We start from the raw sequence: 17,289 nt of genomic DNA, 5'->3' as shown, positions 1-17,289 counted from the left end.
CTCTCATCAATGTTCCCATTTCTCACGGCTTTCAGTGTGTGTCTACCTGTAGTACCCCACTCCCCCTGTTTTTCTAACCTGCTGCTTTTAATCTTTGATGGAATTGGAAACCAAATAACCAGGTTTATTAGAATGAGACATAAAGGAAAAGAAAAGCCTCTGAGTGAGGGCCCAAGGGGCTCTCCTTTGAGTGAAGAACATGAGCTTTAATGCGTGGACTTTGTGACATCTGTTTTAGCTATAGAGACGTCTTTTTTCCTTACTTACACAGTCTCAGCTTTCTCTTTCTGTACAATATTCTGACTGGGTTAGAGTGTTGAAGAGCTGACTTCCCATTTGGAGATCTGTTGCTGCATGTAAGTGTGTCTCTAAGCCTCCTTACTGCAGCACTCCCCTTGCTTCAATCCATGACCAGATATGTGGAGAATGGACTAACTGTTCTTCAGAAAAGATTAATGATGAATGGTATTTTGACCAAATATTACACAAATGCATCTTGTACACATGTAAGAAAAATTTGCTATTTGCCAGATGGGTGAAAAAGTAGTTGATTATCCAACTGTGATTTCTTCCCCACCCCCACCTCTGCCTCCCCCTCCCTCTCCATCTCCCTCTCCTCCCCCCCCCCAATGCGAGAAAACAACATATTTCTTTGATTGGCTTTCCCACCATAACCCTTACCTTCTGTTGTCCCTTTGGGATAAAGGCGTTTATTGAGCTCTTCCAATTTGTTCTTCATAGGCAAACCCCAGAAAAGTGGAAACAAAATCACAAAGTCAGAAGCACTCTTTTTTGTACCCCACCCCCACATTTAGGTCCTAGTGCTCAAGAAAAAACGGGATGGGGAAAAACAAAACAACGATCTCCCACTCTTAAAAAGGTAGCATTATAAGACAAATTTAAAAAATGCACTAAACCCTAAAAATATTCCTACCAGAAACCCTAAGAATAGACTTTTCTTCCCCTTAAAATATGCACTTACATTTTAATGTCCACTTTTATCCTAATTCTTATCAAGTGATTATCATAGGAATTGATGGAGAAGGGTTACTTTATAATCAAAATTATTATTAATAATAATAATAGTGTCTCTTGAAGTAATCCACCCACATGAACACATTTAGCCTAGGGTTTGTTTTTTTTTTTTTTGTTGTTTGTTTGTTTTTGTTTGTTTTTTTTAGGCAATGGGGGTTAAGTGACTTGCCCAGAGTCACACAGCTAGTAAGTGTCAAGTGTCTGAGGCCGGATTTGAACTCAGGTACTCCTGAATCCAGGGCCGGTGCTTTAACCACTGCGCCATCTAGCTGCCCCGGCCATCTAGCTGCCCCTAGCCTAGGGTTTTAAATAAGAAGTGGAAAAGACTTCTCTGTTCCTTGAAGGGGTGTAGTGTTAACCCAGGAAACTAAGATAATTTTCAAGAAACAGAAGCCTCTAAATACTTTTGGTGGGGAAAGGGGAGAGGTGGGATAAGAGAGGTGATGTCATGAAACTGCCTTATAATGGAGAATGTTTTGTACTTTGGTAATTAATTAACCTTCTCCCTCCACAATGCGTTCTAGCTTCTCTTTATATTTTGTCTTCCCCATTGGAATCGTAATTCCCTTGAAAGTAAGGGCCATCTTATTTTCTTGTATTTTATTCCTTCACTGTAGCACAATCTCCCGCCTATAGTAAACCCTTTATCCAACTAAACTCCTTCCTCCAGGGCAGGGTCTGAGATCACCTTCCATTACCTTCTACTTTCTATTGAATTTGTCTCTCTATATAAGGAGGATTAAGATTTCCTACTATCTCCTGTAATCAAGATTAAGATTTCCTTGTATCCTTTGTGTCAAGCAAAGCTCTGTCCCATGTGTTTCCATATGTATTAGAAACATGAGCTCCTTGAGAGCAAGAACTGTCTTATTTTCCTATGGACTTTGCAAAGTAAACACTTAATAAATGCTTTTCCATTCATTCATAATTAGCATAATTCTTCAGTCTCCCTTTGGCATTACCTTATCATCACATGTACATCCCAAGTCAAAATCAGAGTGAAGGTACAGAGTCCCAGGATAGGCGGGTCTTGTAACTTCATCAGGCATGGTTGGCCTATATGTATTAGTACGCAGGAGATGATTCAAACTTCCATGTGTCCCATTATTAGGAGCTGGCCTTAATCCCAGGAGATCTGATGAGAGAAAGAGAATAGGTCAGTTGTTTAATAAATTATTGAAGTGATACTGATTCTAGTCTACACTGAAAGGTTTTTATTACATATGTGTATGTACATGTGTATGTGTATATATGTGTGTGTATATGTGTGTATATATATATATATGCACACAGATATACACACACGCACTCTGATTCTTCTGAATTTAATGAAATAAGAAATATAATAATAATTTCCTCTCCAGCCTCACTTGTTGTAAAAATGCCTAGAGTGAGCTGTTTGGAATACCCAAGCTTATTAGTATGGTTGTAAAAAACGGTACTGCATAAAGGACATTGCCTGGTTCTAACCTGAACTTAAGTCACTCCCTTGCCTCTTGCTATCAGAGTGACAATTCAAGAAGATTCATAGAATTGTCACTTTGCCAATACTTCTGCACATGTATGGGGCCTTTCTTCCAAAGTTCTTTAAAGAGATGCATGATTAATAAATAACTGTAGAGTCCCTGGGAGTCCTGTCCTCTGATCGACTCTGCAGGGGTGCTGGCCTCATGCCTAAAAGCATGATAAACAAGCCCAATTTCAGCATGAGGGAGTCTTTGCCAAGTGGGCACACAGTGACTTGTCTAAGGTAAGAGACAGAGCTGGGAAGAGTACCCAGGAGTCCCGACTTGTGGGCTCCTCCTCTAACCACCAGACTGGCACTCCCTCACTGCCCCCCCAACCAAGAAAAGAAAAAGTTGTCCTCAGGCAGTGACTAAAAGCTCAGTGGAGGTGGAAAAGGAACACATAAATAGCTGGACTTGCTCAGGGGGTTGGCACAATTATAACTGAACCCCGAGGCAGGCACTGGGTAGGGGGTGGGTGGGAGGGGAACCAGGCCCTTGCTTCAGGAGGTCAGAGAGACTGTAATGCTATGTTCCATCCTCAGGAGGCTGCCAAGAGCAATGCTATGAATGTTCAACATTAGTCAACTGCTGGGAGGAAACAAAGAAGTCTTAGAGAAAGATGAGTATTTTGCCCCTTGAGCCAAGGAGAACGCCTGTGGCATTCGTGGCATGGAGGAGAGGAAGAGAAACAGCACTGATGGTCGGGGAGGCAAATTAGCAAAGGAAGAACTTTAGGAACAACTCACCACACATGACATTGTAAAGTTCAATGTTTTCAAATGGAGGCACTTTGGTCTTGTACTTAAATGTTGGGCCATAACCTACAAAAACAGTCTTCCAAAAGAAAAGGAGAGGAAAAACAATTAAAAAACATGGCTGTTGGGAAGTCAATGGTCTACAGCTTTTGTTCATCTTCTCCTACCATTCTTGCCATGGCCTAACAATTTCACTTTCACCCAGGGAAGAAAGAAGTAAAAGCATGGTTGGATAGTGTTGATTCTGGCTCATACCTGCATGCTATTGACCTTGTTGTCAAATCCATGATCTCCCTGGAAAAAGCATTTTCCTGATGGTTTCTTATAGACATCTACGGATTTCCTACATTAAAACAATATCATCAGTCAGGGATCCTCATGGAATTGTGAGATTATTCCTCAAAATGCAGGTTTAGTATACCCAAGGATAATGGGAGGGGTGATTTTTTTTAAAGGTAAAACAAATCATTTTCTATTTATACATCACTATCAACCTAAAAATCCCATCAGACTTTGATAAATACCCATACCTCTAAGGTATGACACAACAACTGTCTAAAAAGATATTAAAAGCAAACACAAGCTCACTCACTTAGGATATGAATAGAAGAAAGTATCAGCTGGGAGACAATTGTTTATTTGGGATCACAGGTTATATATGTTTACGTGTTCTTCCTACCTCCCCTCACTCCCAGCAGAATGTAAGCTCCATGTTTTGCTTTTTCTGTTTAGGCATTTAATAAATGCTTATTGGATTTTTAAAAGGGTTAAATGGAAGATTCTCCAAACATTTGTGTTTTGCTATATCCTAAATTGTGCCACCATTGGTACTTTGCCAAAATATCAAGTTTCCCATAAAACTTCCAGCTTTGATTTCGAAGCATCAAGTTTTACCTCATTTGCAGATGAAGAAATATAGTGTTGACTTTATTATACCATAAATCAGATGCAGAGAAGTAAAATGAGGATTTTTTTTCTTCCCATCCAGGGTTTCATTCCAGAGATCATTCTGCCTATACTCTACACAGAGGTTCACATACCCTTTTTGTATCATACACCCCTTTGGTAGTCTGGTGAAACATATGGACCCATCCTCGGGACAATTATTTTAAACATATATTTTAAAATAGAAAGTATTACAAACCATCATTTATCTTTTTTAATGTAATTTTTTCCCTTCCTATACATGGACTAGCAGGGTCTGTGATCCCAGGTTAAGAACCTCTCATCTAGAAGATTCGGCCTGGCAAACTAGACCAGTGCTTCCCTGCCTCCAAATATTTGCACAAGTTGTCTCCCAGGGCTCCCTCTCTACCCCATAATTTAAGGACTATCTAGTTTCATTCAAAACTTTTTTAGGGAAAGCCCTTCCTATTCCTCTAAGTATATTCTTTGGCCTCCAATTATCTAGTACTATATTTGATTATTATGTTTATATTTTGTATCTCCCAGTATATACTAAGCTCCTAGAGTTCAGGGGCTATTGGTTTTTGTTTGTTTTGCTATACTTTTACAACCTCAACATCTAGAATGTAGATGAACATCAACATCTAGATGTACACATTGTAGGTCCTTTTAAAAGCCTGACATAGGAGTGTTGCCTTTACTCTTACAATAGATGTCTAAGTGTCCTATGAGACAAGCAAGAAGATAACATTAAGACATTTAACGTGAGACCCTCCTACCCAGAATTGCCCAATGGTAGAGCTAATACCATCTTCTAAGATTCAATACCCAGCTTCCACCATTGTCACATGTCCACTTGTCTCTCTCCCAAATGGGAATGAGAAATCAAAAGAGCTTAGAGTCATTACAGGTGTCAAAATATGGATAGGATACGCTCAGAAGGAGAGATTCAAAGTGCAAACCAATCTACAGAGGCTTGCTCCATAGCCACAGACCACTGATATCCCTAGAGACACAGAATGGATATATGTTATTTAGGAGGGAAATGGGTAGGAGAGGAAATGAGAAGAAAAATCTCTAAATATTCAGAAAGTCACTTTTTTGGAGTATATCCCCACCATACCCCCATTTCCAGGTGCATATGTTTAACCTGCCATTTCAGTACTATAGATATGACATTGAGCAGGAAATGTATACAATTTTAAATTCCATACCACCCACCAGCATAACGCATGAGGGACACCCTCATGAGGGACCAAAGGTAATATGATGATAGTGAATAAAACAAAAGCTTGACTTTCAAGGAAGCAAAATCACTAATAAGAAATAGGAGGTATATCCTACATTCAGCAACATTCCTCAGTCCACCTTCCCTATGATAATAAGAATCACTTTCCTGAAATGTTTTTATTTATTAACCCAACAAATATTTCTTAAGCAATCCCAGAGGTAACTAGTGTAATGGCTAGCCAGGAAGACCTGGGTTTATGTCTTGCTTCTGCTACATACAGCATATGTGACTCTTAAAAAAAAGAAAACTTTACCTATTTAATAATTTAAATAATTTAGGCAACTCTCTAAGACTATAAAGTGTCAAACTACAACAATAGTGGGGGTTTCCCCACCAGTGAAATCTCAAGGACAATTCCTACAGTTATAGCACTGTGCTAGGTGCTTCAGAGACAACAATGAAAGCAGTCTTGGCCTTCAAGATGAGAATTAGATAGCTTTAAATTTTCACTATCAAATTAAAACTCCAGATTGTGAATGGCAAGTTTGTGTACCATCTTCACTGCCTGTCCCAGTAACCCTCTTCACTTCTCTTCTCATACTTGTATTCAGGCAAACCTACTTTCTGTCTGAAACATCTGGTCTTTTCTCTCCCCTCCAAGCTGTCATTTACAACATAACACTTCCTCTCCCCACCCTCCCCACAAACTCTCTCCCAAATCCTCTCAGCCAACCCTTGTTCCTCAACTCTTTGGTAACTTTTCCATAAAAATTCCCCAGAGTATTCTTACTGAGCCTCTATCCCTCCCATAGTGCCTGGCCGTCATCCATCCTCCACTAATAACCTCTACACAGAACACTCATGTGCATCTCTGCACAAATATATCTATATGTTAATATGATCTTCCCATTTGTAGTCCACTTTTGTCCATAAGATTGTAAGCTTCTAAAAGGCAGGAATTTCATCTGCTTTCTCTGTTACTACCAATGGCAACTAGTTATGGGGGAGGGGTTCTCTCCTTTGCATACATAGTGGGTGTTCAATAAATGTTGACTGATTCATTGAAGCATTGTGTGTGTGTTTCTTTTTTTAAGGAGGCCAACTCTCTGCAAAAACAGCAACAGATGTTTTAAAATACCATAGAAAGTTGGAACTGGGAGGAGTGGAAAAATCCATATCTGTCTCAGCAGAAGATGCTGCTGGCAGGTTTGTGTGTAGATGGATAACCCTCTGAATGATTAACTCTTTGGAGGCAGTTAGATCCAAAAGCAATGAACAGTTTATTCAATATCAAACACCAATGGTGGCCAACTAGTGACATAGTTCCCAAGAGAAAACATCCAGACTCCCCTTTTTTCTATTCTATGAAAAACTTCCCTTGCTCCAAAGAAAGTCAGTGTTTAAAATATCTCAGATCCATTTTGTTAAAATGGTAACCAAAGGAGACACCCTAACATGAACAAAAATTACTGAAGTACTCTATAAATACTACCACAGGTCAAAGTTTTGGTCTTTCAAGCAAGACCAAATCAACAGAGTTTGCTAGAACAAGGTCCTGGTACTTCCTTTGACTTAAAAAGTTCTAGAACAATGCAAAGTCTAAAAAGGAAAGGAAGAGAGAGAGAAGAGAAAAGGAGAAGAGAGCTTGAGAAAAGAAATAGAGAGAGGGAAAGGGAGACAGGGAGAGAGATGTAAGGATGGAGATGGAGAGGGCAAGGGGCAGGCAGAGAAGGAGAGAGAGGAGGGGAGAGAAAATGGGAGAAAAGGAGATGGGGTGGGAAGGGAAGAAGAAGAGAGGAAGAGGGAATGGGGGAAAGGAGAAGAGGTAAAGGGAAAGGGGAAGAGAAGAAGAGAGGGAGAAAGAGAGAGGAGGAAAGGGATAGAGAGGGGAGAGAATATGGGAAAGGGAGTAAAAAAAGAGGAAAGGGAGAGCCTTTCAACACTGCCAATCTAGCACATTTAGAACAGAATCCCTTCCAGGTAAAATTTTGTTTTCCTAACCTAACTCCTTTCTCTAGTGATTAACCTTCAAGAACTTCAATTGCCCAAAAGTCAACAAGAGAGAAAGAAGAAGAATAACTAAGTTACCTTGCTACGTGCCATCTTCTGTCCACCAGTAGATGGATATCCTCAATTCTCCTGTTATTAGCATAGTGTAGACGTTTGGGAAGGTTCTGTTTCATGTAAGGTTTAAAGTGCTGGTCTGGCTTTTTACACTGGAATGCAAGTGAGGAAGATGTAGATTTCATGATGTAAGTTGTAGGAGCATTAGTAGAACTGAAACTTCACTAGGAACATGCCATGCATAGGTAAGAAATCTATGGACCTATTTACTCCCATAAGATGTTATACCACCCCAAAACAAACAAGTTCACAAAGCAGTCTGATGACATGTTTCTCAAATGATTTTTGGCCCTAGAACACTTTGGGGCTGAACACCATCAATGGAACCCATAAAGACATACATGGAGGTGAGTTCAAGGGTCAGAGGAATGGTAAAACTTGTGAATGTAAACCACAAGACAAAGCCAAAATTGTAGCACGTCTCCTTGAGCCCATCTCTTAGAATTTGATGGGAGGAAATGGAAGGTTTGATGACAGCCTCTTCCTCCCATAGAGGAAGGCATTGTCTTTTGTCTCAAACTGTCGTCTCTTGAAAACTCCTACAGAGGAAAATCCTACAGAGTTTGGGTGGGTGTTAGAGCTGAGGCTAGTGAGGGAGACACTGAGGTTAAGTGACTCTTCTAGGATCATGCATCCTTTATGTTTTCTTGACTCTAAGACCCAGCTCTCTATCTACTGTACAACAAATGCCTCTCCTTTAGGTTATACCTTTCCATTATAAGCCGGATAGTATTGGCCTAAAAAGAAACTCATTTAGCCACTGATACCTATATTGAAGTGATATTAGTTATTTCTTTGACCAGTAGCCCAATGTAATACCATTAGGGGGAAAAACTCATTCAGGTATTACTACAAGAATTAGGATCAATGGAAAGGCAAAGCAGCCACTCTCATTTTCCCCCCTCTCTATACAACCTGTCTAGCTCAAATACAAAGATGACATGATTTCAGGAAAGCGAAAAGCCTTCAATATTTAAACAAAACAATAATACTCCCCAAAGGAAAAAAAAATATTAATTAAGGTTGTTTCACAAATCAGAATCTTTTTGCAAGTCAAATATTGAGAACAGTGTTGTCAATCTCAAGTAAAAATGGGAGGTCACTAATTCATACATAAGGATCACCGTAGCCCACCTATTGACTTAGGTTTAGACTATAATATTCTCTATATTTTATTGTATCTTATTTTGTTAAATATTTCCCAATTACTTTTTCATCTGGTTTGGACCACACTGGGTGAGTTGTGGGTCATATGCTGCATGTTTGACACCTCTGCTTTTAGAGTATATATGCATTATTATAATTGTGTATATGTAGGTACATATGTATACACATGCACATTTTTTATTCACCTACTGGATTGGGAAGAGATGGATAAGCACATATATTTTGAGTAGAAGTAAATATTTGTTTTATTGTGAATGATTACTTTACATTTCTAATGGAAGGAGCAAACAAATATACTCAGCTCCGGCTGTTGCCAAGACTCTCATGGAGCCCATAGTCCAGAAGGTCATAAAACCTTTCAGATCAACAAACACCGAATGGCATGGAAAGCTATGAGAAATGTCTGTCCCAACACATGGAATAAACATGAGAAATCCACCCTGGGAGGAGAAGCCTATAAACTATAGGTACTCACAGTGAGATTGGCAATAATTGTTCTGGGGTCATCTGTTTAAGAGAAAAGGGAGGAAAAAGATAGATTTAAAATATAACAATTACTACTGGAGAAAAACATAGCAAGCTTCCCTGTCTCTCCAGAAGAATTTTCCCTTTGATGTTACAGTGAAATAGAACTAAAATATCACGCATATTTGTTAATCTCTTCAATAGTGTTGGCATGAGTTATCCCTTTCACATTGTGGGGATTAAGGGCACAGCACCCTGGTGATCTGGAAAATCTCCATAAAATTGTTTGTCTCTCCCTTTGCACCAGAGAAGAGGTCTGAATTGTTATGGTATTAAAAGATAAAATATGTTATATTACATAATACTATACATATATTTTATGCACTTCTGAGTTTCTAAACTTTTTACGTGTCATCTTCTGGCCTTCATGTGTCATATGCATCTTCTGAAAAACTCCCCAAAAAACCTTCAATTAATTTCTTATGCCAACCCACAATAGATTAAAATGGAAATGGAAAAAGTCGTGATATAGAAGGGATAGCTGTAGTAACTACAAAGGAAATTAAGATGAATGAATGATGCAGATGCTAGAGTAAGTAATTTTTTTCCCCTAGAGCCTAGAAGCAAATATCTCATTTTTGGTACACAAATTAATACCTTCTTAGCCTTGTGATACACAACAGCAAACTGTATTAGAAAGAGCACCAGACTTGAGCTGGGAAGGAAACCTTACAAGTTCTGAGACCCTGGGCAAATCACAACCTGTCTGAAACTGTTTCATTTTCTGGTAAAAGGGAATAATGATACTTTGGATTGCAGAGAGGAAAGAACTTTGCCAACTATCAATGGGAGCTCTTTTGTGGTCTAAAGGGGTCATATGTGATTCCTTTCATATTAGAAAATAAATCTTATGGTCAGAATTTTAAAAATACAACTTCCTAATGATCTATACTTCTTTATAACAGAATACATATGATTCATCATAAAGGGGAGGGGTTTTAATCCATTAAAGTTAATTTTAACAACAAAGATTGGTTTTCTCAATAACATTAGGTATAATTATAGATTTCATTCACATACACTATCCTCCTTTATTTTCACTGCTAGAAAACAAAGGATGATTGTAGCCAACACCATAAACTTGTTCTGGAAAACACTTAATGATATAATAAAGGTTGTTTATAAAGTGAAGAAAGCATTTGGAGCTTTACAGTTGCTTTTTGTATTTTGGCTTTTGAGCCTCAAAATAGCTTACAGTCATAGGCTCATACCCATGAAACTAGCAGGTACCATAGAGACCATCAAATCCAACCTCCTTATTTTACAGATGAGGAAATTGAGGCACTGAGTCAGTTAAGTGACTTGCCTATGGTCACACAGATATTAAGTCTCAGGGAAGATCGGAACTCAAGTCTTCCTAACTCTAAGTCCAATGCCCAACACACTAAACCACACAATCAATACAAGAAGACTTTAATGTTTGGAAAGGGGATCAAAATTGTCCTCCATTTGTCAATTTACACATATTCAAGCTCACTCTATAGGCCACGAGCCACACAGCTATGAGTTGCTTAAGTTCAAATTTCACAAAGTAATGTTCATGCCACTTCAAATTGATACTGGATTCTGAAGGAAAGGTTTCCCTTAACTCGCATTTCCTGTTCTGGGGTACTCTTATCTTCCTTTTAATAGAGAGAAAAAGTAAAGCTTTAATTGAGCCTGTTTGGATGACCTCAATAATCTAGGTCCTATCCTCTGATAGCTAAAGGAGACTAAAGACGCAGGGTAATGCAATTGTCTGGTTAAGCTCGGAATTAGGGCCACTGTTAGCATGGCCAGTCTTTTAAACTTCAGAGTGATTGGCATTATAAATGGGTGAAATAAGCTATCACCTACACGAGTGTGATCTCTGGGATACCAATAAAGGACCCTTATTCAGAGAAAATACTTCTCCCCATCTATTCACTGAAGCTTGAAATTCTCCTACTGTAGAGGAAGACCTTTCATGCCACAATGACAGATAGGATTACAAATAAATACTCTTATCTCTGGGAGACATTAAAGAAGAATTTAGTTTCACACTGTGCTTTAAGAGAGGTGCATGCTGGACACCTGAAAGGTTGTCAGGGTAGCTGGGAAAGGTACAAAAAATGAAGGCTAAAGTTGGACGACTTTATTAGAGTTCAGTCCTAATCCCTGTTCCCTTTAACATGATAAACTCCCTTTTCAGAATCACAGATCTAGAATTTTTGTTTCTTTGTTTTTGGGGTTTTTTTTGTTTTTTTGTGGAGCAATGAGGGTTAAGTGACTTGCCTTGGGTCACGCAGCTAGTAAGTGTCAAGTGTCTGAGGCTGGATTTGAACTCAGGTCCTCCTGAATCCAGGACCGGTATTTTATCCACTGTGCCACCTAGCTGCCCTCTCAGATCTAGAATTTTAAAGGACTTTAGAGGTCACCTACTCTCACTCTCTCCTCTTACAGAAGAGGAAACTGAGGTCAGAGAACTTAACTGACTAGCCCAAGGTGGCACAGGTAGTAACAGCAACTGAATCAGGATTTGAACACAGGCCCTCTGACTCCAAATCAAATGCTCTTTCTATCGCATGTCACTGACTCCCAGGATTTCCTATATCCAATTCTTCCATTCATTTGCTGTTTCTTGATAGATGTGTGCTTTGTTGTTGTTGTTGTTGCTGCTGCTGCTGTTGTAACTACTTCTGTTGTGGGGGTTGGGAGGAGAATCTTCTCTAATCTGAAGTCTATAAAGACCTCAATGTCTACCTTTTCTAAATGGATTATTTCTACAAATAAACAAAATGCCAACTTTAAAAGTCTTCATTTAGGTAGGAATCATCCAAAATCCCTTGGAGCCTAGGAGTTTAAAAGTTTCATCTGACTGTAACATTTCCCATCCTGAAAACTAACTTAAGTGGCATGGTGAGTCATGATCATTTTCCCGTTACTCCTCATCTTCAAAACAGCCACCACTTCCACAGGCATTAATGGGTTTTCCTTCTGGCCTTTGCCAACCAGTTTTATATGGGTCAGAATCTGAGATCTGACCAGACTCTTGAGGGATATGAAGTTTCAGCAGAAGAGTCTTTTAAGTATAAAAAGCACATTGGACTGACTTTGGTGGGGCAGTCAGGGAGGGGAAAAGTTTATCAATGAGTAAGTAATCCCTTTGCTTACCTGGGATGGTTATCTGGGGAGGACCTGGGAGAGGGATATAGGATTATAGACTGAGAGCTGAATAGAACCCCTGAAGCAACTGAATCAAACCCCCTTATTTTATAGATAAGGAAACTGAGGCAGGTAATTGACTTGCCCAAGATCACAGTTACTAATTGTCTGAGGAAGGATTGGAACTAAGATCTTCCTGATTCCCAGTCCAGCATTCTATCTACTAGCCACCTTAAAGGAAAAAGATACATTGTATTTGGAAATTAAGGTGTTATAAAAGCAAAAGATATCAATTTTTAAAATTTTTAAATAGTAATTAATTACAGTAGCTCAGAAGCAAAGGGTTCTCCAAATTGGTACATTAGTCACAAGATAGCCATGTCTTAAATGCCAACTTACATTTTGCATTATTACTAGACTTAGGGCGAATTCGTCCCAGGGCTCCAGGCACCAAGATAATATCATCTACATTGGTCAGATAGGAGCTCAAGAACTCTGTCCTTTCACATGTAACATCCTCCATTCCTGTGGGAAGGAAAAAAAAAACATTTTAGGAAGATAAGTGAGGTGCAAATTTAAATAGTAGTATGGGATTGTTAAGTATAGCTTATTCATGAATCTTAAGAGTTTGTTTTTTCCAAACCACTTATTGGGAAGAGTAGAAAGAGGGAAGTGGGGGATTTTGGACAAAAGATTTTCTTAATTTAAAAATAGTGATTTCTGCTCCATAAAATCAGATTTTCTTAAGCAGCAACACCTCTGCTCATGCTTGAATGTTAGAAAAGAACCATCCTTCAATCATCATTGCAGGTCAAAGAGTCAAGTCCAAAAAGAAAAAAAAAATAAACAATTATTCCAACCCCATGATATAAACCAGCTGACACTGATGCTACTTCTCTAGTCTAAGAAAGATCTTTTTTAAATCTAAATTTCCATAAGGATTTCCTGGTACTGAGGCAGTAAGGGGTGAGTGGAAGCAGGGGGAGACACAACTAGAAGACACAGTTCTGTGTGTCTTTTACAAAATGTCTCTTTCAAATTATCTCTCAAACATAGCTCCTACTTTGAGTATATATAATCACCAAACAACTAAGTGTCTCAGTAGGTGGCCTTGGATATTACTGAAAAAATAATGTTGGCAGAACAAAACAGGAAAAAAAAATGTCTACTCCAGACCCAATGAGCTGAGAGCTACTGCCCTAATTGTAGAACAGAGTAACTGTTCCAGCAAGGTTGTAAATAGTGTAATAAGAACAGAGAACTGGCAACTGTAGCTAAGAGAGGAGGTAAAGTCACTGAAAAGGAGACAGGACTTTTCGCACTGGTTTCATGTTCAGCCATCCATGGAGAATTCTCTTGAATGTTGTAATCACACAGGAATGTATGCATATATGCAAATACATGTGTGCAAATATATGTGCTGCGTGTGCCCATTTAACATGTCTATAAATAATGATAATAGTTGAGGATTCTCCTTGGAGGTCAGAACATGAGACCAGTGCATATATACATGTGCAGATATGGATATAGATGTGGGTGTGGAGATAGAGCTGGAGATAGATGGAGATGGAGATGGAAAGAGACAGAGATAGAGATAGATAATGACATTGAGTTACAAATTTAAGTGTGGCTAGAAGAGGACAACCAGGCAAGTGGGCTGGCAGGAGGAGTAGAGACTGTGCCATAGTTGAAAATTTATGCATGCTTAGTCTAAAGAAAAGATGACAAGAAAAATTGCAATGGATAGGGTACTGGGCCTGGAATCAAAAAGATCTGAGTTCAAATCCAGGCTCAGACACTTACTAGTTGGTTGACCCTGGACAAGTAAGTCACTTAGCCTCTTCCTGCCTCATTTTCTGCATCTTAAACTGAGATTAATAATAGCACCGACCTCCCAGGGTTGTTGTGATGATCAAATAAAATAATATATTGTAAGGCAATTTGAAAACCTAACAGTATTATACAAATGTGAATTATTTAAGTATCTGAAGAACAATTGTATGGAAGAGAGATTCACTTTGTTAGACTTTGACAGAGGGAAGAAGGAGAAATGGGTTTCGAAAGTACTGGATAGCAGACTTAGAATGAGATACGATTTGTCCAAAGAGCATAGCATGGTGCCTGGCACACAGTGGAAACTAGATAGATGCTTATTTTCCTCCCTTCCTATGTAAGGAAACATTTCCTCATAATTAGAGCTGTCCAAACTGCAATGTCCAGACTCAGAGGTAATACTTTCCACATCATTTGAGATCAAGGTAGAAATAGGGAAAACTAGTTTCCAGGTTGTTGCGGAGGGAATTCTTGTTCAGGTAAGGGGTTGGACTAGATTATGTCTGAGGTCCTTTTTCACTCTGACTTATCTATGACTTATCTTCCATAAGTCATAAACATGAAACTAAGATAAAGTAAGCATATAATGAGGACATCTAGTTTACTTTGATGAGTTTAAGCCACCAATAATGAAACAATCTTCATTGAGGGAACTGAAAGAACAGATGGGTGTAACTAACAGACCAGGTCATTTGTTGAACCCACATGGAATACGTTTGTTGTTGCTGTTTAGTTGTTCAGTCATGTCTGACTCTTTGTGACCCTTTTTGGGTTTTATTGACAAAGATACTGGTGTGGTTTGGCATTTCCTTCTTCAGTTCATTTTACAGATGAGGAAACTGAGGCAAACAGAGTTAAGTGACTTGCCTAGGGTCACACAGTTAGTATCTGAGGTCATATTTGAACTCAGGTCCTCCTGACTCCAGACCCGTCATCCATTCACTGTGCCACCTAGCTGCCCATTTAATTTAATATAAATTATAGAATATGTTGTCATATAATATAATTTATGCAATATATTATTTAATTTCTCTAATTTTAAGTTCTATTTGACCCCAAATTCAAATATTATAGCTATCCCTCCCTATCTTGTATCATTTACAGATTTGACAAGCATGTTATTTTATGCTTTAGTCCAAGCAACTCATTGATGATGATGATGATTTAAATAACCCAGGACATAGCACATGCCTTCAGAGTGTTCCACTGAAGATTTCCTTCCAAAGTGACATTGTCGATATTGGCCACTTTTATGGTCCAACAATTAAATAATCCAAATCCATCTAACTGTATAATTGCCCAGTCTACATCTCAGTGTTTTCCATAAGGATAGCATGAGAGACTTATTGAGATACTTCACTAAAGTCTAGATTAACCATCTATATAATGCCTTGATCTTATCAGTCTAGTCATGCTACCCTGTGAAAGAAATGACTAGTCTGACACTGTATTTTGATGAAGTTATCACTTCTTCCTTTTCTAGTCGTTCAAACCATAACTTCTAAAAAGAAGAATTTGGCCAAGAACCAAAGTCAAAATCTTTGGCTTATAGTTTGTAAAGACCATTCTTTTCCCTTTCTAAAAATGGAAACATTTGTTCTTCTGAAGTACAGCATCCCTTTTCCATTCTCCGTGACCTATTCAAAATCACTATCATTATCAGAGTTATACCATATATGACTAAAAGAATCTGTTTGGGGAGACAGAGTGAAGATGGTAGAGTGAGAGTCAACATTCTTGCCTAGCTCACCCCACATGCTTCCTCAACAACCACCTAGAAAACATGCCAGACTGAATTCTGATCTGGAAAGCCTAGAAAAGGTCATGGTGAGTCATTTTTCCAGCCTAGGGCAGCTAAGAAAGATAGACAGATAAGTCTGCCAACACTGGGTTTGGGGCTGGCCAGAAGCACAGTACAGGGGTAGAGGAAGTAGTGGTAGAAAGTACTGTAGCACCCAGAGATGGTACAATGAGGGGTGCTGAGATTAAACACCAAGGCTGAGAATGTACACCAAATATGGGATTCAAGAGAAGCATAAAAAGGTAAACATGTATAAGAAATCATAAAGGACTAATTAAGGTTAAACTGTTTACATTTTTATATGAGGAAAGGACATGTAACTTCTCAGAACTTTAACATCACTGGGGCTCTTGGGGGAGTCTAATTAGACAGAGGGCCTAGATGTGATTCCATTAATTTGGGATTATCTGAAAAGAAGAATGGACTGGTAAGGGGGAAAAACACATTGGGAAAAGGGAAGCATGGGGAAAATGACCTCATATAAATGGGACATGCAAGGAAGAGTTTATACAATGGAGAGGACAGTAGGGGGCAGGGAGTGGGAAATACTCAAACCTCACAATCATCTGAATTGGTTCAAAGAGGGAAGTATAAACATATACTCACAGTATATGGGTACAGGAATTCATCTTACCCAAAAGGGAAATAGGAAGAAAAAGGCATAAGAGAAAATGGAGGGGAGATAAGAGGGAGGGCAGATTAAAGGAAACAGTAGTCAGAATTAAAACAGACTCTTCAAGAGGAGACAGGGTAAAACCAAAAAGAAAGATAAATACAAGAAAATAGGTTGGGGGAAAATCCACAGTTAACAATCATAACAGTGAGTATGAATGTGATTAACTCACCCAGAAAATAGAAGAGGATAGCAGAATGAATAAGAAACCAGAATCTAATAGTAGGTTGTTTACAAGAAACACACTTGAAACAGAAGGCTACACAGAGTTAAAATAAGGAGGCAGAATACAATCAATTATGCTTCAGCTGAAATGATTTCAGACAAAACAAAAGCAAAAGTAGACCAAATTAAAAGAGATAAATAGGGAAACCTCATTTTGTTTTTTTTTAAGTACTGTAGACAATAAATTAATATCAATACTGAATACATTATGCACCGAAAGACAAAGCATCCAAATTCTTAGTTAAATAACTTATAGGAAGAAATAGACAGTATATCCCTCTCATACCTAAATATCTCTAACCATAAAATAAAGGGAAAAAAGTTAAGGAGATGAGTAGAGTTTTGGAACAGTTAAATATGATAGAGCTCTGAAAAATATGGAA

At 38.6% G+C, this 17,289-nt stretch overlaps 1 protein-coding gene across 3 annotated transcripts in view; it reads right to left on the bottom strand.

Moving 5' to 3' along the window:
- ENPP2 (ectonucleotide pyrophosphatase/phosphodiesterase 2) overlaps positions 1 to 17,289 on the bottom strand; it is a 176,983-nt gene that overhangs the window by 39,814 nt on the left and 119,880 nt on the right. For all 3 annotated transcript variants that reach the window (XM_043967723.1, XM_043967717.1, XM_043967713.1), the window contains exons 13-19: positions 12,774 to 12,899; positions 9,202 to 9,233; positions 7,524 to 7,651; positions 3,554 to 3,641; positions 3,290 to 3,377; positions 1,998 to 2,170; positions 682 to 733 (exon numbers count right to left, since the gene is read on the bottom strand). In XM_043967723.1, the coding sequence (XP_043823658.1) occupies positions 682 to 733; positions 1,998 to 2,170; positions 3,290 to 3,377; positions 3,554 to 3,641; positions 7,524 to 7,651; positions 9,202 to 9,233; positions 12,774 to 12,899 (687 nt within the window). The remainder of the gene's footprint in view (positions 1 to 681; positions 734 to 1,997; positions 2,171 to 3,289; positions 3,378 to 3,553; positions 3,642 to 7,523; positions 7,652 to 9,201; positions 9,234 to 12,773; positions 12,900 to 17,289) is intronic.

This window comes from Dromiciops gliroides, chromosome 1 (assembly GCF_019393635.1).
Source record: "Dromiciops gliroides isolate mDroGli1 chromosome 1, mDroGli1.pri, whole genome shotgun sequence".
Lineage (NCBI taxonomy): Eukaryota > Metazoa > Chordata > Mammalia > Microbiotheria > Microbiotheriidae > Dromiciops > Dromiciops gliroides.
Note: the sequence above shows the minus strand (reverse complement) of the source record. Positions and strands in the feature narration are given on the sequence as shown.